This window comes from Cryptomeria japonica, chromosome 2, assembly GCF_030272615.1.
Source record: "Cryptomeria japonica chromosome 2, Sugi_1.0, whole genome shotgun sequence".
Taxonomy (NCBI): Eukaryota; Viridiplantae; Streptophyta; class Pinopsida; order Cupressales; family Cupressaceae; genus Cryptomeria; species Cryptomeria japonica.
This window is the reverse complement of record NC_081406.1, coordinates 242153264-242179827: the sequence shown is the minus strand read 5'-3', so window position 1 is coordinate 242179827 and position 26564 is coordinate 242153264. Positions and strand designations below refer to the sequence as shown.

General features: G+C 38.2%; 1 protein-coding gene across 2 annotated transcripts in view; it reads right to left on the bottom strand.

Moving 5' to 3' along the window:
• Window positions 1-1544: 1544 nt before the first annotated feature.
• The window catches only part of LOC131063290 (glutamine-dependent NAD(+) synthetase), a 154721-nt gene continuing 129701 nt past the window's right edge, over window positions 1545-26564 (bottom strand). For both annotated transcript variants that reach the window (XM_057997074.2, XM_057997075.2), the window contains exons 10-14: window positions 26053-26229; window positions 25679-25846; window positions 25435-25530; window positions 2403-2531; window positions 1545-2066 (exon numbers count right to left, since the gene is read on the bottom strand). In XM_057997074.2, the coding sequence (XP_057853057.2) occupies window positions 1842-2066; window positions 2403-2531; window positions 25435-25530; window positions 25679-25846; window positions 26053-26229 (795 nt within the window). In that variant the 3' untranslated portion in view covers window positions 1545-1841. The remainder of the gene's footprint in view (window positions 2067-2402; window positions 2532-25434; window positions 25531-25678; window positions 25847-26052; window positions 26230-26564) is intronic.

The following is a 26564-nucleotide window of genomic DNA, read 5'->3' as shown; positions in this document are numbered from 1 at the left end:
GTTTCATCCCGATATCAAGGAAAGACCAAGTTAACTCAATTTCAGTGATTATGTAGAACAACTATGTAAAAGAGCAATGATTAATGGTGACAATAATTTGCATATTTAAGACAGTAAGCAGCGATTTGTCTAAAATCAATACACTTAACATGTCTAATTCCTTAACTTCATAATGCAGCGATTAAAAAAAAGGTAAGATGAAGAAGCAATATATTAATGTCTTAAAAGCAATGTGAAAAGACTAGAGAAACTCAATTAAGACTCATCATATAGCAGCGATCCAACAGGAAAAATATAGCTTTGGCCGGTTTTTATAATGGCCGCCTCATTATAACCTTACGACAAAAGGTGATATGAAATAAATGACTGTATTAAGAAATTAAGGAGCAGTTTAATAAGTTAAATATTGTCAACTGGTGCGATCTTTTAAAGAGATATTTTATTATATGCTGACCAAAGTAAAGACAATGCAAAAAGCGCAATTAAGAGATGTTTTTTTTAAGATGCGATCAGTGTTCAAAAAGAAAAGTCAGAAGCAACTTCAAGCAGTTTGTTTAAGCAATGAGATTTATATTAAGGATGCTGAGCGATTCATCAAAAGATTTAATTAATATGCTGAGTAATATAAAAGTCAGATATAATAAAGTACGTTTTGGTAAGGAAAAGAAATGTATCTTGATAATATTGAAAAGGTGCGATTTGTTTGAGATGAAGTACGTGTAACTTTTGAAAAGAAACAAATTGAAGAGATGTGACTGGTTTGAGAGGCACGACTTTTTGAGAGAAGCATGTCTTAAAAGAGATAAGAGATAGGGAGATCGGAAATGAAAGTGGAAAGGGTGTGTAGTTAGTGTAGGAAGCAGATAAACTAAGCATACACAGATCTAGAGAGCAATGTATGAGATTTATTTCAAATTAGATGAGAAGAATATGAGTTTATAGCAGATTTTTAAAAAGAGATTATAATAGATTTGTGTAAGAGATTATAGTAGATTTATGCAGTTTGTAGAAAAGATTTATAACAAAAGTTTTGGAGAAGAAGGTTATCCATCATCCATTAAAGATGTAACAATGATAAGGTGGAAATTTGAATGAGGGGTTGGTGTCTCTAATGGACAAGTGTTTACAAATTAAATGAGGCGTTGGTGCCTCTATCGGAAAAGTTCTCACAAATTGAATGAGAGATTGGTACCTTTGTAGATTATCTATAAAAAATTGGTAAGATAACTATATAAGTAATTAGGTTTCCTTGTAAATATTACGTTATTATGTTCTTCTTATGTGCATTATTGTTGAAATTAAGTAAATGATACAATTGTGATTGATAAGTTCAAATAAATTTAAGTAGTTGCTCTTACCTTTGCCCATGGTTCTTACCTTGCTCGACCAACCGGTTTACATCTAGCCATAAATGAAGTGGGAAAAATATAATATATTATAAACAAATAAGTTATTTCTACTATAAATTTAAATACATTTATAATTAAAAGAAAAATAAAATAATGTATTATAAAGAAATAAATTATTTCTACTATACATGGATCAATGTATGAATGGAAATTGTATTTAAGATATGATTGTTTAAAGCCCAAAAACGAACTAAAATATCTTGAATAAAGAATATAATTAGATAAAATATCGGTCCACTACTGGCCATACCATAATGAAACCTTCAATGAAACAGAGCAAATTTCCTGTGACATATAGCTTGGACCCAAAGGCCCTCTAATCCACTAGGCTATCCAATGATATTTGACGCTGAATAGCTGAATATTTATACGATACAAAGCATAAGCTAGTGACGAAGAAGCCAAGAGAGATCTTTGAGGTCAATTACAACACTAACTCCCAGCATATGGGTTTGCTGAATTTGCCGCCGGCACACCCATACCAGAGCCATGGGCACTTGCAATTTCTACTTCTGTTGGACCATCACATGTGGTATAAGGACCATTGATAACCTGATCTTGCTTTACAAGTTCGTCTATTTTTCGAAACTGCCAAGGCCAACGAGTATTATAGAGGAACTGCCTAAGATCAAACCGGTTGTCCTCTGGAGAATAACTCTGTTATCATATCCAAGTTCCAAAAGCATTAAAGAAATCCCAATTTCGTTCAGAAATGGAAATCTTGGATTCTCTCTAAAAATTTACAATCATTAAGACATCCTACACAAGCACAAGCTGTTTTAATATTTCCCTTGATTTATGTTTTACGTGACAAAGTCAAATTGGTTGTATTCATGCGTTAAAGAATGAATATTAATAGCACCCTCAATCAATTCAAAAGACAGTCTTGCAGTTTGCCCTACAAAGTACACAAGTAATCCATGTGGCTTCTATGATAGTGTTTTATGTAAAAAACAAAATGGCTTCTAAAACCAAATGGTTAGATGTACGCACCTCAGCATGGTACGAAGGGGTCAATGTTGTCATCTTATGTCGATTTGCAGAATAATATCGGAAAAAATCTTTAACCTTTACTGCAACTTCTGCTGGAGTTAAACGACCACACCATCTGTGGCAAAGGTGCTGGAAGTATAAACCAGATCAAGACAAAAGTAAGACCTATAGTTGATGAGATAAGTGAACTGAGATACCCTACTCAATATCATATCATAAGTATCTCTTATATAAATCTCAGGATTCAATAGTCCTACTGTAAAATTTACACAATCTAAAATAGTTCATCGACGACTTGAAACTTAACATAAAAAAGTGGAAATCAATTAGTACATGGAACCCACAAATTATTCTGCATATAACACGACTATAGTAATGTCTGTCAAGAATGATTCAGCCAACCAAGCAGTTCACTGAATTAAACAAATAACTACGAAAAATAAAGGAAATGGTTGAGATTATACATAAAGGCCAGACAGTTTTGTTATGAGTGCAAAAACTATGGTCATACAACATGTTTTTGTAGAAGTGATTTTGTGGAACCTCCTAGACAAAACGAGGAGGATAACCTTGGCAAGCGAAAGGCAAAATCTACAAAAGTTTAGAAAAGAAAGCGGGTACAAGAAAAATAGAAAAAGGAAAATTCTATGCTTGTGCAAACAGCCTTCCATGCACAAAATAAAGGAAATCAATGGTATATTAGTGTATGTTCAAACCAGATGATAGGGGACAAGAGCAAGTTTCTTTCTTCGAAAGAAGTGAACAGAAGTGTGGTAAAGTTAGAGACAATGCTACAGAAAGGATAATAGGAAAGTACTCAAAAAATAATCTTAGTATTGATAGTGAGAAGACAAAGACAGAAAACATCTTGTACGTTGAAGGTTTGAAGCATAATCCTCTTAGTGTGAGTCACATGTGTGATCAAGGACGCACGCTTACTTTTCACACTCAAAATTGTGATACAAGGAAAGGCAAGTACAAAAAGAGTAGTTGCCGATGCAAATAGAATAACAAACAACCCATACATCCGTAGTGAGATCAAAGGAGAAAAATGGTACATAGGACAAACAGAAGAAAGTTGATTATGGCATAGAAGAACGGGCAATATAAACTTTGATAATTTAGTGAAAATCAGCACCAAACAAGCCATAAGAGATATGCCAAAAATTGCTAAACCTTTAAACACTCTGTGCAAGCAATGTTAGCAAGGGAAATAGACGAGCAAGATTCAATTTGAAGGAATATTCAACAACAAAGCCCTTCAAACTTGTTCATAAAGTCTTCTGTGGCCCCACAAGAACACAGTTTGCAAGATGAGAGTTACTTTTTGTCGCTTACTGATGATTACTCTAGGATTACATGGTTTACTTTCCTAAAAGAAAAAATTGAAGCATTTGAGATGTTCAAATCTTTCAAAGCCTTGGTTGAAAATGACATTAGGTTGAAGATCAAGTGTTTGAGATCAGATCGTGGGGATGAGTTTACCTCAAATGAATTTGAAGACTTTTGTTAGCATCATGGAATAAAAAGACATTTTTCAGCAGCAAGGACTCCACAACAAAATGGAGTTGTAGAAAAAAAGAGTCAAACTATACAAGAAATGGCTAGAGCAATGTTGAACGATTCTAATCTACTAGACAAGTTTTGGAGAGAAGCAGTTAAGACAACAATCTACATTCTGAATGGAGGGCAAATTAGAGTCAACAATAACAAGACACCTTGTAAATTATGGAAGGGAAGACTGGGGACAATGATATACTTCAAAGTTTTCAAAAGCAAGTGCTACATAAGAAGAGATGATGCAGATTTCGAAAAAATTTGACTCTAGATCTGACAAAGGCATCTTCCTTGGTTATTCCTCAAGAATCAAGGCTTATAGATGTTATAATAAAATACTGCAAAAGATTGTGGAAAGTGCCAATGCAAAAGTGGATGAAGAAAGGCATCAGAGGAGAAAATGCAAACAAATGATCACCTAGAAGACTCAAGCATGAAAGAAAAAGAATGTGAAGGCCCAAGTTGCAAGGAAGAAAAAGAAGTTGGAAAAGAAGAAATAGGACAAAGAGATACAAAGACACCATCCAAATTTGTTCAAAAGAATCATTCAAAAAGTCTATTTTTTGGCTATTAAGATATTGGGATATAGACTAGAAGAAGATTACAAGAGCATCGGAACATGTGAATTTCTCCTTGATATTTAAAATACAGCCTAAGGACTTTAAGCTAGAAAAGACAAGCATTAGATCAATGCTATGGAAGAAAAGCTGAATCAAATTGAAAAGAATGAAACGAGGGAACTCATTCCAAGACCAAAAAGTACGAATGTGATTGGTAACAAATGGGTCTTTAGGAACAAGTTGAATGAATATGGTCAAGTGTTGATGAACAAAGCAAGGTTAGTTTGTAAAGGATACGCTCAAGTAGAAAGTATTGATTTTGAAGAAAACTTTGCTCCTGTTGCAAGATTAGAAGTTATCTGAATGTTTTTGGCATTTGCTTGTTTCAAGAACTTCAATCTATCAAACGAATGTTAAGTTGTCCTTTCTCAATGGCAATTTAGATTTTAGAAGATACATTTAACAATCGCAAGGGTTTTTATTTAGAAAATAAAGATTATGTGTGCAGAGTGAAGAAATGGACTAAAACAAGCCCTCGGAGTCTGGTATTCAAGACTTTGACAAATATCTACAGCAAGGCCTAAAAGAAGAATTTTGGATAGTAATTTCCAGAATCAATTGATCATTGTGGTTTATGTTGATGACATCATTTTTGGAGGTGGCAATAATAGAATGTGCCAAGAGTTCGCAAAGGAAATGTGAAAGAAATTTGAGATATCTATGCTTGGCGAGTTATCGTTCTTCCTTGGTTTACAAATTTCTCAATCTGACAAAGGTATTTTATCTCGCAAACCAAATACATCAATAAAATGTTGAAGAAATTTAGGATGGAAGATTGCAAACCAATCAGCACACTCATGGTCACAAGTTGTAAATTAAGTGAACATTATGAGTCTCTTGAAGCAAATAAAACATTGTACATGTCAATGATTGGAACCTACTATATGTGACAAGATCAAGATTAGAGATTATGCAAGCAATAGGCATGATAGCACATTTTCAAGCAGCACCAAAAGAAACTCATGTGCAAGCAGTTAAAAGAATATTTAAATATCTAACAGAAATTTGGATTTTAGCTTGTAGTATTCAAAAAGTGAAGATTTCACGCTAGTAGCATACACAAATGTGGATTCGGCAAGCAGTGTTGATGATAGAAAAAGTACAAGTGAAGGAGCATTCTTCCTTGGCAACAGTCTAGTGTCTTGGTTAAGCAGGAAATAACCTTCAATTTTTTTATCCACAACAGAGGCCAAATACATAGCAACAACATCATGTTCCGCACAAGTTCTTTGGATGAAGCAAACATTGAGGGACATTAAGGTTCAATATGATCATCCAATTTCCATACTTTGTGACAACACTAGTGTAATCAATATCTCAGAGAATCTTGTTATGCACTCTAGAACAAAGCACATTCCTATCAAATATCAATTCTTAATGGAACGGGTAGCAAGAGAGAATGTCAAGCTGGAGTACATTAGCACAAAGGAACAAATTGGAGATATTTTCACAAAACCCCTTCCTAAAGAGACTTTTGAGTATCCCAAGCAGCAATTAGGAGTAATATCATTCTCATCCAGTCACTAATATCTAAAGAGGAAAGGAGTTCAGGGGGTGCTATTCATTGCATTATCTTTTAGCTCTATGAAGTCTTTGCCATTGATGTCAAAAGGGGAGAGTTGCAGAAAGGGGGGTAACTATATTCTTGTTGCATTCATAGATCATTTCCTTGCAGGACGCCATCAAAAACAAAGCAAGAGATTGTTGGAAATATTGTTGTCAAAGGAGAGGAGAGCAAATTATTGTCATCATATTGCTGATGTCACATATGTAACATTGGGTTTAAAGGTGTGAAGGCCAAAGGCCACTAATTGCATATTTCAATGAAATCATTAAAACCGAAAATGGACCAACCCTCATTGAAGGCAATGCTGAAATAAATCTAAATAAAAAGGTGGTGTTGATGTGTTTTTTATGACAGCTTCTAACACAGAATAAAGTTGCCCAACAATCACTTTACTCTCTCTTGATCAAAGCTTAATTGTATGCCAAAATTGCGATAAGTTCAAACAATTGGCTCCAAGGTTCCGATTATGCAATGGACGTGACTCAGTTGGCTTGATGTGATATGCTGGTAATCCAAGGGGACTTACGCTTGAATCATTCTTTCACTTCTTTGTTGTGGCTGGAACTTCATCATCGGATATAGTATTTCTGTGATGCTTCTGCTTTGAACGAACTAAACTGAAATGAACTGAAAATAAAGGGGAAAGGGTTAGAATGATCTAAATCTACTTCTAAGGGTGCTGATATCAATAGATAGTGCTCTGATGGATGAATTCCAAATAAACCAAAGTCTGCTTCACCAAGATTAACTACAACTCCACAAGAGCTGGCGCAATCTTCCAAGGATGTTAAAGGATTTTCACATCGAGAAAGTGCATTTGAATACCCAAAACGAAGCAATCCAAACGACTATCCCATGGAAATTCATCAAGCACCATTACATTCTCCTTTGAAAAAAAAGCACTACTCTACTTCTACTCTAAGTGAGGAAGGTGAAACTATGCAAGTTTTGAAAAAATAACTTAAGTGCCATCAAAGAACAATGCATCACTGTTATTATCTCAAAATCTTATCGCAACAATTTCATACAAATCTCCTCTCCTTTCACAAATGAGGGGATCGCCCCTTTATATAGGCCTCAAGCCATGATTACATGCAAAACCCTAATTAGGTTTTACCCTAGAAGATTCCCCACACATGATGCACACAAGGTGGGAATATTCATTAATGATCCATCATGCCCATTAACAATTGATTACATTCCTGCCAAAAATGGCACCCATAAAGTATTAATTAACCATTACATTCAAAAAGTGTCCACTATGCAATAAATGCACCCTCATGCAAAATATCGCCCAACATGCAAAAGATGCTTCATTATTTCATTAAGTATGACGGCTGCCATGCATTGAATCAGCCGCCACTTGGTCAAATATTCCAGCAATGAATGTGCCACCATACTGCCATGCGTTCAATTGATTCTCACCATGCAAGTGGACCCTGACGTCATTTATAATTTTCTTGGTCGTGCTTCATTAATACAAAATATTCCCTTTGCATGTTGCCAACTCATCTTTTGCAAGAATCTTTCCATTCCGAGCTCACAAAAGACATTTTGGAAGATTTTCCTACCTTGGAAGAATTTTAACAAATTTATCTGCCCTACAGGAATCCTGTATGTCTAGGATTCTTGGAGAGAGTTTTATCCGGGAAGAATTTTTTTGTGTTTTTTGAGTTAGTCCTATTCTGAAGGAGGTTTTTGATCAATTTGTCGCTTTTCCTATTTTTTAGGAATTTTTTTCATTTTTGAACTCCGGAATCCAAGAGAGAAAATTCTCTCCCTTGACCAATTTTTTACTTTGCCTCGAAATTTCTTCGTTCTAGGCGAATTTTCTTCTCTAAGAAAGAATTTTGAATTTCTTCCTTGACTAGGATTTCCATGCTTCTCTTCCAATGTCAATTTCATGTTGTGGAGGAATTCTTCATCCGGAAAGAAATTTTTTGATCAATTCATCACCTTTCCTTTTTTTAAGGAATTTTTTCAAATTTGAGTTTTGGGATCGAGGAGAGAGAAAATTCTCCCCTTTGACCAATTTTTATCATCACCTTGAAATTTCTTCAACTTTTAATAAATTTCCATGCCTGAGAAAGGATTGTTGAATCGCTTCCCTGAGGGGATTTTCCTTTCTTCCTTGTCCTTAACTTTAAATTTTCGTGCCCCTCCTTTTCAATCCTTTCCTTGGGCGTGGAATTTACCTTGCTTGGAATTCCAATCATGGGCGCCAAAGACACATGCAACTAGAATTTAGCGTTTGGAGGAAAATTCCTTCATGGGGCTATTTTGGCGCTCTCCTTTCATGCTAGGGCGCTAAAATCATATAGTCAAGGAATTCTTCTTGGGGAGGAAAATTCTTCCATGTCCTAGTTTCAATGCTCACCTATCTGTCTTGGGCAGAAATCACACCTTGAGGAGGAACTTTGTCTTTGTTGCCTTTTCCTTCACACCCCTGTCCTAACGCTCTAACTTGACCTTGGGCGCCAAAACACTATGCTTCAGGAATTTTGGTCATGGAGGAATGACCCCAATCTAGCACTCTACCCCCTGACTAGGCGCCAATTTGATGTGGTACAGTAAAACGTGGTGTGGAGAAAAATTCCTCCATCACCAAGTTCTAGCGCTCCTTGCTCTTGGGCACCATTTCCACATGGTCAGGAATTTTGGATTTTCTTGTTTTTCCTTCCTGAGGTTATTCTGGCACCCACTTGTGACTTGGATGCCATTTTCACCAGGGTAACGGATTTCTTGATTTCTCACCTGACTTAGTCATTTTTTATCAACTGTCGGATTGGGATGCCATTTTTGGAATTGAAGTGATTTTCGAGTCTTAGGGGAATTTTCAAATGCCTATCCATTTTTGGAATGATTGCCACACTTAGCCATTTTTCACTCAAAAGCTTGCTTTTTCAAACTTTCTGGATTCAAACAACTATTCAAGAATGCTTAGTCTTCAGTATCGGGACCATGTCTGCGAAGAACCTGCCAAAAAGGGACTTACTAAAAATAGTAAGTATTTCAAAATGTTAAAATTAGGGCAAAATAGGACAGGATAATACTTACTAAAAATAGAAATTGATAAAAATAGTAAGTTTGATTTTTGGTGAAATAAAGACAATCCGAGAGGCAATGAAATCCCTAAAAAATAGGAACTTTCTAAATATAGAAAGTTGCTTAGAATTCAATCAAATTTTACTGGTAGATTCCTTGAAGGGTCCTAATTCCAATTCAATGTTCAGTTTTTTCAAAACCCTAAGGAAAAGACCCCAAATCTAAGTCTAAAGAGTGTTGACATTTGTAGCTAGGTCAGATTCCTTCTAGGGCCGACCTAGCCTATGGGTGACTAATTGGCCTATCGGCCTTAGTCACATTGATATACAAAATTAAAGTGTAACTTGTAAATTGAGCTGGCCCCATAATGGGCAATGAAACATGTGAATAGGGCTGACCCTATATCAAGCGATGTAACTTGTAATGTAATTGGTCCGGCCCTATATTTGAGCGCCAAAATAAGATCATGTTATTGTTATTTGTGAAGTCGACCTAAGGTGTTTAAGGTGGCTAAGTTACATATATGATCAGAGTTCATGCAAGCATCAAACACAATTTTGATTACACACATTCAGTCAAGCGAATTATCTCTGCCTAAGGCCAGTGAAGTTCTCCAGCAAACTATTAGCGAATCATCCTTCAAAGACCAGCGAACTATCTTCTTGAGGCAACGATTCATTCCTAGGAACAGTGAATTGCCTCAAGGGCAACGAATCATATTTACAGTCGGAGAATTCACTCCTATGCTCTACAAATGATCCGCATGACAGCAAATAGCAAATCTTGATATTGCAGATAAGTTTATCAAGCTATTCCTTGTGCCCTAGTTTGGAATCTTCATTCTGTTGTTCTAATTTATATGTTGCTTCAAGTGTTGAAACAAAGTTGTAAAGAGACACATTGATATTGTCTAATATAAACTACGATCTTGTTGTTGGGTTTTTCACCTCCAAGAGGGAGGTTTTCCCAGGGTACTATTGTGTTATGAGTGTTTATTGTGTTGATTTTATGTTATTGCTATCAGTCTGATCTAAAATTAACATGGTATCAGAGCAGGTTTGAATCGATTGTGATCAGATTGTGATAGCAGCTTTCCTACTTCATCTTCTACATGCAAATTCCAGCAGCCAAGATGGTGTACGGTCCGAAAGTTGAAGACAGACTTGAAGGAGCTTCGAATTTCACTTCATGGAAATTCAGAATCCTTGTTACCCTCGAAGAAAATGATCTTCTGGAGTTCGTGCAAGGAAGAGAACAGTTTGAACCTAAAGATCAAGAAGAGAAACTTCAGTTCAAGAAGAATGGAGTCAAAGCCAAAAAGATTCTAATTGACTCTATGAAAGATCATCTTGTTCCTATCATCTCCAAGATGTCTTCAGCCAGAGATATGCTCAAGACATTGGAAGGGATGTATGAGATCAACAACACAAGTAGAGCACTTGCATTGAGACAACAACTTCATCAAGTCAAGATGGCAAACGATGAATCAGTCATATACTCCTTCATGAAGATTTCAGAATTGAGAGATCAACTGAACGCCAGGGGAGATGAAGTTGTGGACAAGGGCCTTGTCATGCTAACGGTGAATGGCCTTCCTCACTCTTGGGAGCCATTTATCCAAGGCATAAGTGGGAGATCCAAATTTCCCAAGTTTGACCGCCTTCATGTTGATTGCATCCAAGAGGAATCAAGATTGGTTGCAAGAGGAATCATCAAAAGCTCCCATGGTGAAGACACTCATGTTCTTGCCTCTCAGTCCATCAAGAAGAAAGGAGGAAATTGGAAGAAAGGCAACTTCAAGAGGAATAGAGATCAAAGATCAGAATTTGCTCCTAATTCAAAGAAGAAGAAGAAAGACCTCTCCCACATTCAGTGCTTTAGATGTGACAAGTTTGGTCACTTCGCAAGAGATTGTTTGTCAAGGCCAAAGCAACAAGGGGGGAAGCGGAAGACAACTCCAATGAATTCCTCTTCATTTCAGCCCTATCAAGCAATGTCCCCACGGATAGTGATACCTGGTTGATTGATAGTGGAGCTTCTAGACACATCACCAGCTATCGGGAGCATCTTTCAGATTTGGTGGAGAGGGAGTCTAATCTCCAAGTGATCATTGGAGATGATGCACGCTATTCTGTGAAGAGGGTTCGATGCTACTTCTCTCAACCTTGATTCTGGAATCTCTCTTCATCTCAGCGATGTCTTGTTTGTGCCTTGAATCAGGAGGAATCTTATCTCCATTTCAGCTTTGGAGAATAAAGGTTATCAAGTAGCATTTTCAGAAGGAAGAGTTCTTGCATGGCCAAAGAAATCTAGCATCAAATCTGCTCGTGTGATTGAGAATCAGTATGAAAGTTTGTACAAGCTTTCCATTCATCCAGTTCAAGCGAGCTATGGCATCGAAGACTTGGACATCTACACTTCCGAACCCTTCCAACATTAGAGAAGATGGTTAAAGGGATGCCTAAACTTAGTCATGTTCATGATGATACATGTAAAAGTTGTTCTATGGATAAAAACACTAAAAGTTCCTTTCATAGTAGTAAAAGTAGGTCAAAAGAAATATTAGCACTTGTACATTTTGATTTATGTGGACCTATGTCTATTGCATCCCCAAGAGGATTTTTGTATTATGTAACCTTCATAGATGACTACTCTAGGAAAACTTGGATTTATTTCTTAAGGTCTAAAGAGTCTGATGAAGTCCTAGGTAGATTCAAAGAGTTTAAGGCTTTAGTAGAAAACTTATTTGGTAAAAGAATTAAAGTGTTAAGGTCTGATAATGGAGGTGAATACACCTTCGGTAGCTTTCATGATTTTTGTATTGAGGCAGGGATCAAGAGGGACTTATGTGTCCCTTACAACCCGTAGCAAAATGGGGTTGCAGAAAAAAAGAACACATCTATTGTTGAAGCTGCAAAAGCTATGATTCATTATCAAGATCTCCAAACTTTTCTATGGATAGAAGCTTCTAGAGCAGCTGTGTATGTCTAGAATACATGTCCTCATCGGATTCTGCTAAATATGACTCCGGAAGAAGCCTTTTCAGCGATCAAGCTTGATATCGGTCACTTGAGGATCTTTGGGTGTCCAATATACGTTCATGTGCCTAAAGATAAGAGGACCAAGTTGGAACCTTCTGGCAAGAGAGGAATATTTGTGGGCTACCGTGAAACCTCTAAAGCCTAGAAAATCTACATTCCAAGTCAGAGGTATATAGAGGTTAGCAAAGATCTTACATTTGAGGAAGATGTTGCATTCAGAAAATCCAAAGGTTCATGCATGGAGATGGATGATGAAGTTCATGAGAATCCTCAAGATATGGATATTGATCATGCTCTTGAGATTTTGAGGAAGTCTACCGAACCTATTGCAAATGATGATCCAATTGAACCTTTGGATCCTACTGATGGGCCTAGAGATATTGTCGTGAACTGAAAGAGACCACTTTGGGCAAGGAACACTATGCAGGAGGCAGATCAGTTTGCGGCTCCTAGAGGCACATTCAAAGAAAGTAAAAGACCACAGAGATACTCTAGCTATGTCGCATTGATGTGTAATCTTATTGAGACTGAACCTTCCAGTGTTGAGGAAGCTTCCAATCGGCAAGTATGTTAAGATGCCATGGATGAAGGATATCAATCCATCCTTAAGAATGATGTTTGGGACATTGTGCGTAGACCTAAGGGAAAGTCAGTTGTATCTTCCAAGTGGCTATTCAAGATTAAGCATGCAGCTGATGGAAGCATTGAGAAATACAAGGCTAGATTTGTGGCTCATGGCTTCTCTCATAAAGAAGGAAACCTTTGTTCCTGTTGCTCAATACACTTCCATCAGGACCATCATCGCCATTGCAACAGCTAAGGGATGGAAGCTACATCAAATGGATGTGAAGACAGCGTTTCCCAATGGAATAATTGAAGAAGAGGTTTACATTGAGCAACTTGAAGGCTTCGTGATTCATGGGAAGGAGTCTCATGTATGCAACTTCAAGAAAGCATTGTATGGTCTTAAACAAGCTCCCCGTGCATGGTATGAAAGAATTGACAGATACTTAGTAGGTTTGGGTTTCTGCAAGAATGATGCTGATCCGAAACTCTACTTCAAGGTATTCAATGCTGAAATGTTAATTTTGGTACTATATGTTGATGACTTATTTGTTACTAGGTAAGATCATCTCATCCTTAGATGCAAGAAGGAGCTGACTTCTGAATTTGAGATGAAGGACCTAGGACTCATGCATTTCTTTCTACGTTTGGAAGTATGGCAAAGGCCAAAGGAAATTATTCTGAGTCAAGGGAAATATACCATTGATATCTTGAAGAGGTTTGGAATATCAAATTGCAAGTCTATGCCTACACCTATGGAAACTAACTTGAAGAAGTTAAGTGAATCTGCAACTAGTTCAGATCTTGTGGATCCCACTATATACAGACAGTTGATCGGATCCTTGATGTATCTAGTTAACACTAGACCAAAAATTTCTTATGCAATGAGTGCACTTAGTCAGTTCATGAGTGAACCAAGGCAGATACATCTAGTTGCAGCCAAGCACATCTTGAGATACTTGCGTGGCATAGTTGGATATGGCTCAAAATATGCTTCCAGTGTGGACCTAAATCTAGAAGGCTATTCTAATTCTGATTGGGCAGGGAGTGTTACTGATTGGAAGAGCACCTCTGGTTGTTGTTTCAGTTTGGGATCTGCTATGATTTCCTAGTGTAGCAGGAAGTAGTTTTCAATAGCACTGAGCACCGCAGAGGCAGAATACATTGCAGCATGTGTGGCAACTCACGAAGCAATGTGGCTTCGGAAGCTTCTTGCAGGATTGTTTGGACAATCATTCGAGCCTACAGTTATTCATTGTGATAACCAAAGTAGTGTGAAGCTTTCTGTCAATCCAATGTTTCATGACAGATCAAAGCATGTGGAGATCAAGTATCACTATGTTATAGATATGGTGCAATGGAATACGATCCAATTGAGGTACATCAGCAATGATGATCAGACGGTTGATATTCTCACCAAGCCTCTTGCCCGAGTAAAGTTTGTGTACTTTCGAGAAAGGCTTGGAGTTGTGGAGAATGAAGCCCTAGCTGAAAGGGAGCCTCAACATCAGTGATTTCTTGAGATGTACTTTAATGCATTCTTCTCTGCGAGAGAAGTTTGAGGTGCAAGCCTGTTGACGTGTATTTTGTACACAATCATACACAGAATAAAATACCCAAAGGCATCTTATCCTCTCTTGAATAAAGTCGCTAACTGCTGAAGATATCGCAAGAAGGATCAGTTAGGATGACTCCAATGTTCTTTTTAGTAGGGTCTCTACGTGTGGATAAGCACCAGTAGTCGTTGTGATTGCTGTGTCATCAAGGGGCCTTACGTTGCCAAAGATTTTTTTTTAAAATAAACAAGCTTTTCAAAAAAAAATGCCAAAAGAGTAGGGTTTGCAAGAGGTCTAATCTAGTCTAACCCTAAGAATGACTTAATGTGGACAAGGCTTGGTGAGATTCTACCAACTTCAATATTGCCATAAAACAACTCAATTGAAATTGATGCGATCTTCTAAGGTAACAAATGATTTTTCAATACATCAAAGATCAAAGACACTACCACGAAGGTACATATCCAAAATACAACAACGATTGAAGGTTTAAGTAATTCTAGTATCTCCAGTCGACCACGCAAGGCGATCCTACAATCAGCAAAAAGCTAGTGGTTTGGAAAGCGAATCCTACCAAAGATCAAGTCCAACACTTTGTCCTTCGAATTAACACACTACTTTGATTGAGAATGATTCAAGAAAAATGAACAACCATGAAGATAACCAAGAGAATTGCAACAAAACACCATAACTTCAATATTTCATTGATCTCAAAGCCATCATGTACAACAATTGCTTGAATTCCTTTCTCAAAGCTCAATCTTGCTACAAAAAATAAATTACTTCTAAACTTTAATCTCTCTAATTTCTCCTTAATCTCTAATTTTTCTAGTTTCTAATTACAAAATGAAATGAAATGAGGGTATATATAGCATCCTCAATCACAATGAACGGTCCAGATCAAAAAGCAGATCAACGGCCAAGATTATGACACCTAAACCCTAATTAGGGTTTGTTACAAATAGCCTCCTTTTTACTGAACAATATTAAATGCATAGCCAAATATTAAATTTGGCACAAAAACCTAGGAGACATAGACCAATGACAATTAAGGTGCCACATCATCTATAACAACCTCTCATCTAGAATCTTATTCCCTTTCCAATGCTCCTTTTTAGCATATGCAATGAATCTTGATACGATTCCTTCGATTTCAGCAATTGGAATCTCGGGAAGATTCTTCATTCTTTCCTCCAAGTGGATGACCTGATCAAATGCCTTGAGAAGAGCAGCGTCCCATTCAGGTTCAAGTTCCTTAGTCTTCTCAATCAGGAGCATGGTAGCAAACATCTGGTCCTGTTGCTCATCTGTGATAACATTAGCATCCTTGCAAAAGATAACCTTAATTCTATCCTCCAATTCCTGCAAATCCACATCTGTCTCAACTTCGATCCTCCTGCCAAGAATGGTACGCAGTACCTCAAATACTCTGTCCTGGATCGGGTGGATAACCTCCTCAATATGGCTACATCTAGTACTGATGTCCTCGAAGAGAACTTCTTTCATCTGGAGTAAGGTTGACCACTGAAGTAAACTGTGAGGTCCTCCATCCATGATCTTTTCCTGCGCTAAGACCTTCCTTGATGTTTGTCTGATTACTTGCAAGACAGGAATGATAACATCTTTGGTATGAGCAAAAGCGGCTACCGTTATCATCAAGTTGTGGATGATCTCAAGAACCTGGATAGCCCTATGAATGGTCTTCATCATCCTTGTCGCAAATTCTACGGCAACTGTATGAGATTTGTCAATCCAAGTGCTCATAAGCTGGACCATACTCCTGAATCTCTCTGCCTCACCAATTGATTGAAGGGGAAGTGCCTGCACAGGAGATCTTGCTGGATCCTGACGTCCTAAAGGCTGATTGAGATGGCTGAAATATGTTCTCCATGCACCGACCTCTCTCTCAAGCTTTCTATTCTTCTCCATTTCTTCTCTAAGCTTGTCTTTCAAGGCCTCAAATGAATCGGTGGCATCATCCATCGTCTGTTCGGCTGTGGATGGACCTAGCTCAAATGTCTCTATATCATATTCCTCTGCTAGGATCTCACCTTCATACTTGTCCACTGCCGGTGTAGCTATCTGCAATTTTCTGGATCCAGTCTCATCTCTAATCATCTTGGACATCTTGGTAGCCTTCCTCTTTTCTGTCACTTCCTGGGAATGTCCGACAAGGCTCTCCAAATCAATTACATTGTCTTCGTCCTCAATCACGATCACCTTAGTTAATCTTTCCTTCAACCAATCTGGGATGGCAGATCTTGTCTCTTTAACCTGTATCTCCTTAATGCAATGTTTCTTCTTCTCTGGGAGGAGATGTTACCTTGTCATTGTTCTTGTCTTCATGTAGCTCATAATCTTGGAGAGATCCACTTGGTGACCTTTGAGGTGCCTGTCCTTCTTTATCATTCTGTACCATTGACTCCATAGACTCTTCTACTTCGAGTGTCCTCTTCTCTTGTCGAGAAGATGTGCCGGATGAGCGATCTCGGTTGGCCCCTTGCTTCTTCTTGGAAGATTCTCTCTTTTCAGGTCTCTCTTTCCTCTTCGAGCCTCTTGGATGGAGATTGCCTTCACTTGCACTTCGAAGGTTGCCTTCACTTGTATTTCTGGGATTAGGATTGCCTTCGCTTACACTAGCTCCACCTTCAGTTGGTTTCTCTTCCAAAGTGAAAGTCATAGCTATGCCTTGCTCTCTCAACTTCTGATGCTGCACATCAACCCATCTGCGAGTACAAGACAAGACTGGAGCCATCAAAGCATCTAGATCCACAACCGCGGGCTCATTCCAATCTAACCTCATTGTTTTGCTTTCTCGATCATAGGATGATTGGAGCTGTCTGCCACTGTCGTGAGCTTGGTCGGCCACTCTGTAAATCTTGCATTTCCTGATGAAATCCAAAGGCAATCTAGAATGCATCTTTCTTTTCACTTCAAGATCGTCTAAGAGATTCATCATAAAATCTTCTATCTGAAACTCATGCTTAAATTTCCTACCGACTGTCTCCTCTATATATCCATGTGGATCAAAGCTTTCTCTCAAAGCAAAGAATGAAAAAGAATACAAAGCTAACTCCTTCTCTGCGTCATCCATGGCTAAAGCATTAGGACATACCTCAACTGAATTGCCTAAGATGATAGGTACAGGAACTCCATTTCCATGTCTGTGTCTGAATGCCTTCGCATATGCTGCCAACTGTCTTGTTACCTCAAGTAACACTATTCTGTCTGTCGGATATCTCGGCAACATGTATGGAGGTGAAGGACATCCATGAACTCTAATATAAGTAAATTTCGGAAATTGGATAAACCAAGCATCGTACCTCTTCACTAGCTCCTGTGCATCCTGAGATAATCTATTGTGAATCCTGCCTTGCAACGTCCTTGTGATGTTCATCGTGAAGGTATCATTAACTAACTTGTAGTTGCTTCCTGGCGGATGATGCAAATGGACATAGGAATCACAAACTCTGACCTCGCCGGGTCCTCTCCCAATCACTCCTCTGTGAGGTAGTCCTGCATACTCAAAGCTCCTGATCAAGGCATATATGACGTATGAACTCATGTGGAAGGACTTGGTAGCCTTGAGTCTCCTCAACTGTACATCTAAGCAATGGCTAATCATTCTAGCCCAATGGATTGTTCCTTTTCCCTGAACTATCACCTGGATGAAGTAGAACATCCACTTCTCAAAGTAGAAGGCCTGAGGGGCACCTGTGACTCGGTTGAGCATTGTAATCAAATCTCTGTACTCCTCCTGGAAATCGATCCTATGTGGTGTGTTCGGGATCTTGCTCAGGCGAGGACGACTCTTGAGTAACCAGTTCTTGTTGATGATGCTTAGGCAAGCATCTGGATCATCTTCGTACATTGACCTGGCTCCTTCTATGCTTTTGTAGACCATATCTCTGTGCTCTGGAAGATGGAAAGCCTCACTTAGAGCTTCCTATGAAAGATAAGCTAAAGTGTTTCCTTCCTTAGACACGATCGTTCTGGACTGTGGATCATAATGACGAGCACACTCGATCATCAACTCATGGCACTGAACTGCTGGAGGGAAGCCGGCCGCCTTAATGATGCCACTCTCAATTATCCTCCTGGCGACAGGTGATGGCTTGCCAATGTAAGGGACTTCTCGAAACTTCTTCGTACTGAAGTTGCCCAAGTTGGTATCTCCAATGTTGCTCCATTTAGACACGATCTTGGTCTCCAGTTCTTCGTTCTTCTGATCTTCTTTCATGAGAGCTGGACGACTGGTGGATGCTCCCGCCTTCGGGGTCGCCATTGTATCACCTACACAACATTTCATAATAAGTAATAGATTTTGCAATGTATAACATAGATTAGATTAAAGATTAATTTTAGGAAACTTCATGATAAGTCTTTGAGTTATCATTTCCTAAAAAATGATTGAGCCATTGCAATTCAAAATTTCAAAATTCAAAATTTAAGGCTATGACGATCAAAATCCAAAATTAAAACAAGGAATCATATCACCATACCTCTCTTGAGATCTAACTCTAAGATGCAAAACAAGGAAATTCGCCTAGGCAAAAATCAAAATTTGAAGCTTTCAACGTGATTCCCTCAAGCGAACGTCCTCCTTAGCACCTTCGCCACCTTTGGGGGGGTCTTTGACGTGATGATAGCAAGTTCGCCTCACTTGAAACTAAGTTCGCACTCCCCTTTGATGATGTTTGGCACTTCTCCTTTATGAAATTCGCACTTCTCCTTTACTCTCCAAAATCGCATACAAAGGAAGTTTGAATGATGATTTGAAAATGAAATTTTCACCTTCCTTTATAGGCGCTTACCTCATTAATCCCCATAGGCCGACTTTGTAAATAAAGCGATTTAAAAACAAATTTTAATTTAAAAATTAAGGCCGACTTTGTAAATAATTGAGAATAAAACCCAAGCGCTCACCCCTTTTTAATTAATTAATTAATTAATTAATGCCTTCGTAATTAATTAATTCGATTTTTTTTTTTAAAGGCAAAAAATAATTAATTAAATATCCATGCGCAATTTTTAAATGCTATTAATTAAATATTCAAATTTTATCGATTTTTTAGCATTTAATAAAATTCAAAAAATGTGTTAGCGCCAAAATTTGGAGAGGTAAGGGTACAAACCATATCGCTCTGGTCCCTGGGAGAGGGACAGGAGCGAATTAGCACTTTAGTCTTGAATCTCTCGCCTTTTACGTTTAAAACCATCATCTATACGTTGAAACTGGCATTTTTGTTAGGAATCTCGAGCTTGATTGACTTGATTTCGTAGATGAATGCCCCTTGTGACCATTATCGCCCTGGTCCCTTGGTGAGGGACAGGAGCGAACTTGTATTTTCCTTGATCCTTGTTTCTTTGATCACCAATCTTCATCATGAGGCAAGCAACAACGTCATCCCTCCATTCCACGCTTACTTTATTCGTCCTTAACAAGGCATATTTGATGTTTGAAGGATTTTCGCCCTGGTCCCTTGGTGAGGGACAGGAGCGATCCTTGTGTTCTAGCCAAAATTCATCGTCTCCTAACCTTAGCTTCTTGTTTGTCGCCTTCCAAATGACATTTTCAACCTTATGCAACTTTGTTTTGATGTGATCCTTGGAAGAAAATGAGTGATTTTGTGAATATCGCCCTGGTCCTTGCCTGAAGGACAGGAGCGATCTTTGGTGTCTTGGGCTCATCTTTGTTCTTATCAACTTGCAATTGCCTTCACAATATAAAACGATGTCCTTTGGTCCTTCTTGAACACTTGAAACGTGATCAACATCCAAAACTTAAGCCTTTATAGAGATTTCGCTCTGGTCCCTGACTGAGGGACAGGAGCGAACTAGGGCATATAGTATAGATCCTTCATCTTTGGCGGTATTTGCAACTTTATTCTTCGTCGAGACACCTCAAACGTCATTGCCACCTTGTACTTTGTCTTGGAGTGACTTGAACTTGAGTGGAAGGCAAGATAACTAACATTTCGCCCTGGTCCCTGGCTGAGGGACAGGAGCGAATTTTCATTTGCAAGCTCAATCACACTTTGCCAATATCCAAAAATATCTTCAACGGACTTGTTGTGCACCCTTTCATTCATCCTTGGCCTGGAGTTCGTTCTAACTTGGTGAGAAATTGGCCTAAGGGAGAAATCGCTCTGGTCCCTGGGAGAGGGACAGGAGCGCCTAGGCAAATATGAGCCTCCTTTTGGTGTCTTGCAATCTTCAATTTGTCTTCAACAGGTTCGTTACACCTTCCTTGCTTGCTTCAAACTCAAAACTTACTTAATCTTCGCCCAAATTTTCCCCTATGAGGAAATTCGCTCTGGTCCCTGGGAGAGGGACGGGAGCTACCATTAAGTTCGCCCTGGTCCTTCACTGAGGGACAGGAGCGATTTAGTTTCTAGGCCAAGTTTTCCTCATGTTTGCGCTTTCAAATTATATTCAACTGATAAAATGCACTTCCTTGGTTCTCCTCAAATCGTCAAATCGTTCAAATCCTGCAAGGACAAGGTAATGTTGGATTTTAAGCTTCGGTCCTTCAGTGAGGGACAGGAGCGATTTTTGCTCCTGGCACATTTCCATGTTTGCGAAATTCTTCAAATTATATTCAACGGAAAGAACATGCCTCCCTTTATCACTTCCAATCAAAAATTCATCTTGATCCTGCAAGGACAGTAAAATTTTGAGAAACAAGCTCCGGTCCTTCAGTGAGGGACAGGAGCGATTTTGCTTCCACAGGTCAAAATATCAAGATTTCAGGACTTCAATCACTTCACAAGGCAAAAACAAGTCATTTCCAATGCCCAGAATCAATTACCAAAATTCTCAAAATTTGGTCAAAATTACTCAATCGGACAAAAATCAAAATCTCATCATCAACACTTAGGCAAAAAAAATGGAGTTACGCTCGAAATTCCAACTGAAACTAGACTAATTTTCTTGACCTCTGGCGAATTCACTTCATTTCAAAACTGCATCCTACGGGAGGAAGCTCAAAAAAACTCTCAAGATGGACTGGACTCTGGCCCAAAAACACAGTAACGGAAACCCTAAGGCTTGACCCTAGCCCAGACAACTAACACACTACACCAAAACCCTAAAAAGCAAAGCGAAGAACAGGCAAAACGAGCAAAAAGAGGGGGTCCCCATTTTAATAGGGCGATGTGTGAAATGGTCACAACAAAGCCCTTGTTAATGCATTCTTCTTTGCGAGAGAAGTTTGAGGTGAAAGCCCTTGTTCCACCCTCTGCAAGTAGGTATGGTGGATCCACCCTCTGGGAGTACCCATGGTGGATGTCATAGGACAAATTCAATGACCTAGCACTTGTGTTTATTCACCCTATGCAAGTAGCTATAGTGAACGTCATGTTGAGATGACAACATCACGATTTCGTGATGAGCACTTGTGTTTATTTCTTTTTTTCATACATGGGAGTAGCCATGATGGACCCGCCCTCTGGGAGTAGCCATGGTGATTGTCACTCGGTGACTCGGATATTGAGGAGGACTCCTCCCTAGCTAAGAGGGAGTGTTGATGTTTGTAGCTAGGTCGGATTCTTTCTAGGGCCGACCTAGCCTATGGGTGACTAATCGGCCTATCGGCCTTAGTCACATTGATATACAAAATTAAAGTGTAACTTGTAAATTGAGTTGGCCCCATAATGGGCAATGAAACATGTGAATAGGGCTGACCCTATATCAAGCAATGTAACTTGTAATGTAATTGGTCCGACCCTATATTTGGGCGCCAAAATAAGATCATGTTATTGTTATTTGTGAAGCCAAACTAAGGTGTTTAAGGCGGCTAAGTTACATACATAATCAGAGTTTATGCAAGCATCAAACACAATTTTGATTACACACATTCAGTCAAGCGAATTATCTCTGCCTAAGATCAGCGAAGTTCTCCAGCAGCGAATCATCCTTCCAAGAGCAGTGAACTATCTTCTTGAGGTAGCGATTCATTCCTAGTAACAGCGAATTGTCTCAGGGGCAGCGAATCACATTCACAGTCAGCGAATTCACTCCTATGCTCTGCAAATGATCTGCATGACAGCAAATAGCAAATCTTGATATTGTAGATAAGTTTATCAAGCTATTCCGTGTGCCCTAGTTTGGAATCTTCATTCTGTTGTTCTGATTTATATGTTGCTCCAAGTGTCGAAGCAAAGTTGTAAAGAGACACACTAATATTGTCTAATATAAACTGAGATCTTGTTGCTGGGTTATTCACCTCCAAGAGGGAGGTTTTCCCAGGGTACTATTGTGTTCTGAGTGTTTATTGTGTTGATTTTTTGTTATTGCTATCAATCTGATCTAAAATTAACAAAGAGCAAAACCCTAAAATAGACAAACCAGGTTTCAAACTTAGCCAAATTTGCTCAAACAGCTTGCAAACTTGAACAAATTCATCCCAAAACACTTGCAAATGGAGGAGACCGAAGGGATTGCTGCAAAAAGACCCAGAGAAACACAACCAAAAGACCAAGAGGACCTAAAAAGTAGGGTGTCCCCATTTGGAGTGGGGCGATGTGTGAAAACGTCACAATAGGTGGCAGATATTACCTAGCAGCAGTGGAATTAATTTGATTAAAGATGGCCTACCCTCGTGAAATTATTTGGAAATCAATTTAAATACAATAAGTTGGACGACCTTCTTCATGGAAAGTTTAATTTGATATCATTTGGGGCCTAAAAGGAATGAACCAACCCCCTTAGAGTGATCACCCCCTTTGGGGAAATAAAATAAATTATTTATTCTCATATGTTGTCGACCTCCTTGGTAGGATCATCTCTCTTGGGTGAAGAGGCATGAAGATGGCATAAATGCAAGACGAGCTCAAGGTAAACAAGGCAAGCAATTAAATAAATATCTTTTAGAATTATAGCAAACTTTCAAGGAGATTTATAGAAGATTTTCAAGGACATTTATAGCAGATTTATAAGCAGTTTTACAAGCAGACTTCTAAGCAGATTTTATGAAGGAGATTTGGATGATTATCATGCTTTGAAGAAGCAATAATCACAAAGATGAAAGTTTTCTTCATTTGGAGGTTGGTGCCTCCTAATAGAAGAGATTGGTGTCTCTTGCTATGTTGGTACTTAGTAGTAAGGATTAGTGTCTTCAATGGGTTGGTGCCTATGATGATTTGTAAAGAGAATTTCATTGTTGACCAGATTTGGATATAAATCCAAGCAGTAATTTCTTTGTGGTTTTCTCCCGAAAGGGTTTCCACATAAATCTTGTGTCTCTTAGTTGGTAGATCTTATGTGATTGCTATTTTCATGGTTGTTGGATTTTAAAAAAATAAAAGTTTATCTTATACTGATTCACTGTGCTCATCAAATAAGAACCACATTTTTTTAATTTTTGCATGGATATTTGCAAGTTTTTTTACAGTAGTTTTTAACTAATCAAATACTGAAGAGTTACTAATTAGAAGAGAAAATAATAGTAAGACTTATGATCTCTACATGTACTGAATTTTAACAATTGATTGAGATGAACAGGGTTATTCCATAGTGAGAATATGTGTTGATAAATTATATGCTATATATGTAACACAAATAGTATATGAAAATAAAAGCGGAGTTAAAATTTGTTCAAACTAGAAGAAATACAAAGCAGGGGCATCAAACAGCCCTATCAAGTTCCACTAAGTGATCTAACTGTTGCGACAAACCCAGGGGTAATTGACCCTTATCCACAATATTCCAATTTAGCATTTGATCAGAAGCACATTTGGCTAGACAATCCGCTATCCCCTTCCACTCGCGAGGGATATGTGTAAAAGTAACAAAATCCAAGGACGCACACAAATTAAGAATCTGGTTAACAACCAAAACTAACTGCCAACTAACATCTGTAGAATGTTGCCAAGTCAACAAATGCACCACCACCTACGAATTTGATTGACAAATGAGCCTACTCCATCCAAGAGCACAAGCATGCTCCACAACGTATAAAATTGCAAGAGCCTCCATCAAATTATTAGTATGATGACCTTTATGAACAAAAAAAACAATTAAACAATCCCAAGCTATCTCTACCAACTCCACCAATTCCAACAGGACTAGGATTTCCCCACGAAGACCCACCCGTGTTGATTTTGAGAATGCCCTGCGGAGGAGGGCTCCACCGCCCCACCCTATTTATCTTCCGAAGAGGGTGTCTTCATCTATTTCTCATGAGCTGGCCTTGTCGAGAGGAAGATGGAGACGGTTGTAACAAATAACATCGCCAGGATCCACAACCTCCATCAAGTAACATTTTGCCAAAACAGTTTCTCCCAAAAAGTGGAGAATTTTCTACCACAAGTGGTGGACCCCCAACAGCACATCTTGAGAGATCTGACGATTCCTCTCCAATCAGATTTTGAATTTTCCATCTTTGAGTATTCCCTGCACTAAGTTTTTTTAAAATATAACATATCTCTCATACTCAATAGCTGCCGTGGCTCCAAGTGACCATAAAATATGCTTATCCTTGAATCATGCCTGGCAAACCAGGATGCTGGATTCATTTGAGGTGAACCTATAATAATTTCTAAGGTCAGCTCAAAGAATATTAGAAAGCCAACAACTGCTCAGGATCTCCACACAGTTTTCTCTAAGGTGTTGTTATCCCTAACCTGGTCTCTTTTCATGTTTTGACAAACAAGAGTAGAAGACTGGACTAGTAGAGTCCTCAAAGAAGGGTTTAAGTATGACTTGCTACCAATACATAATCTGCTATATGATTTTTATCAACCCTGGCACAATTTTAAAGTCATACTAGAATATGGTAAAATTTATAGTATGTATCAGCTGCACATATCTCTATGGTGTCTTGTTCAATAGTAACTATCACTCCAGTTCTACTTTGGGAATGCACTCATTTCTGTAAACCATGATATTTGCTGAAGATGCAGAATGAATTTCTGTTATTTTATGCTCTCTAGAAGTCTATATAGAACTAAAGAGCTTACAAAAACATCTGTGATGGTTTAGATATTGTGGAGAACAAAGAAAGCATCCTCTAGTGTCTGCTGTTATTTCAACATACACAGTAAGAACATTAAAACATATGGGCAACACTGGAAGGCCAACCTGGAACATTGATACTGGACCGCAACGAAAAATTTTCCGAAGCCGTCCATACATAGATAGCTCCTCATAAGTCATACCCATGTCTGCTTCATCCAACTGAAAAAAAAAGTTATTAGAGAAATGAAACGAGTTAATATTAATGTCTATGTACATCAACACGTGCGCTTACAAATAGGCAATCAAGCAGGAGAAAACTGTGTCAATCCTTCCACATGTAAAAGCACATATGCGAGAGAGAGAGAACCTGTGAGTAGTTTGAACGTATAGGCTCAAGTTCTGCAGTTGGTGGTGCAGCTTCAATTTCTGCTAGGGAGAGGTACCCAAGATTAACTGCAGCCCAGCGTAAAAACATTCTCAAATCTTGCTTGCTTACACTTCCTATTGGATTTATATCAGCAGAGCTGCAATCATACTGCACCAAGAACCACATTGAGAAGTTAATATTTTTAAAGAAAATATTGCATTCAGACATCAAGTTCTGTCTCTTTATGCCTTCACAATATTTAGCAGGGAATTTTGTTAGTTGTGGAGAGGTTACAAAAATTGATAATTTTTTAATTTACAAAATCCAACAATTTTAGGATGCAAGATTAAATAGACATCTTATCTGAGGTTTACCTTTGTTAAGTATCCACGAAGGCCTTCATCGACATTTGAACTCCCTAGTACAAGAAAAAAGCCAGATTTGCTTTGCACCCATGGCATAAGAGATGCAAATAGAAAGGCTATGACCATTCGCACACGAGCTTGAATATTTTGCAAAGCTAGATTTTCTGGATTGGTTCCTCCATCAACCTGTAAAAATGGATCCATAATAGTATAGTATTTTAGGTATTGTGCATCATGCTATGATCAGAATACAAACCTTTTACACTAAATAATAATTTGGATAAAATTTAAATATATAAAATCAAAAGATTGCATTGAATTTAAATTCATATAAGATGCAAAAAGAAATAAATTACAATGGATCTATAGTAATAGTAAGAACAGCCTAAACATGTTTAAGATGATGATTATACGATATAGAGAAAAGGCATGACTTGAAGATCTTGGCTTACAAAAAAAGGCCTATAAAGGCATTTGGATAAAATTAACCAGAAAACTAAGAAAACTTATTACATTAGTAC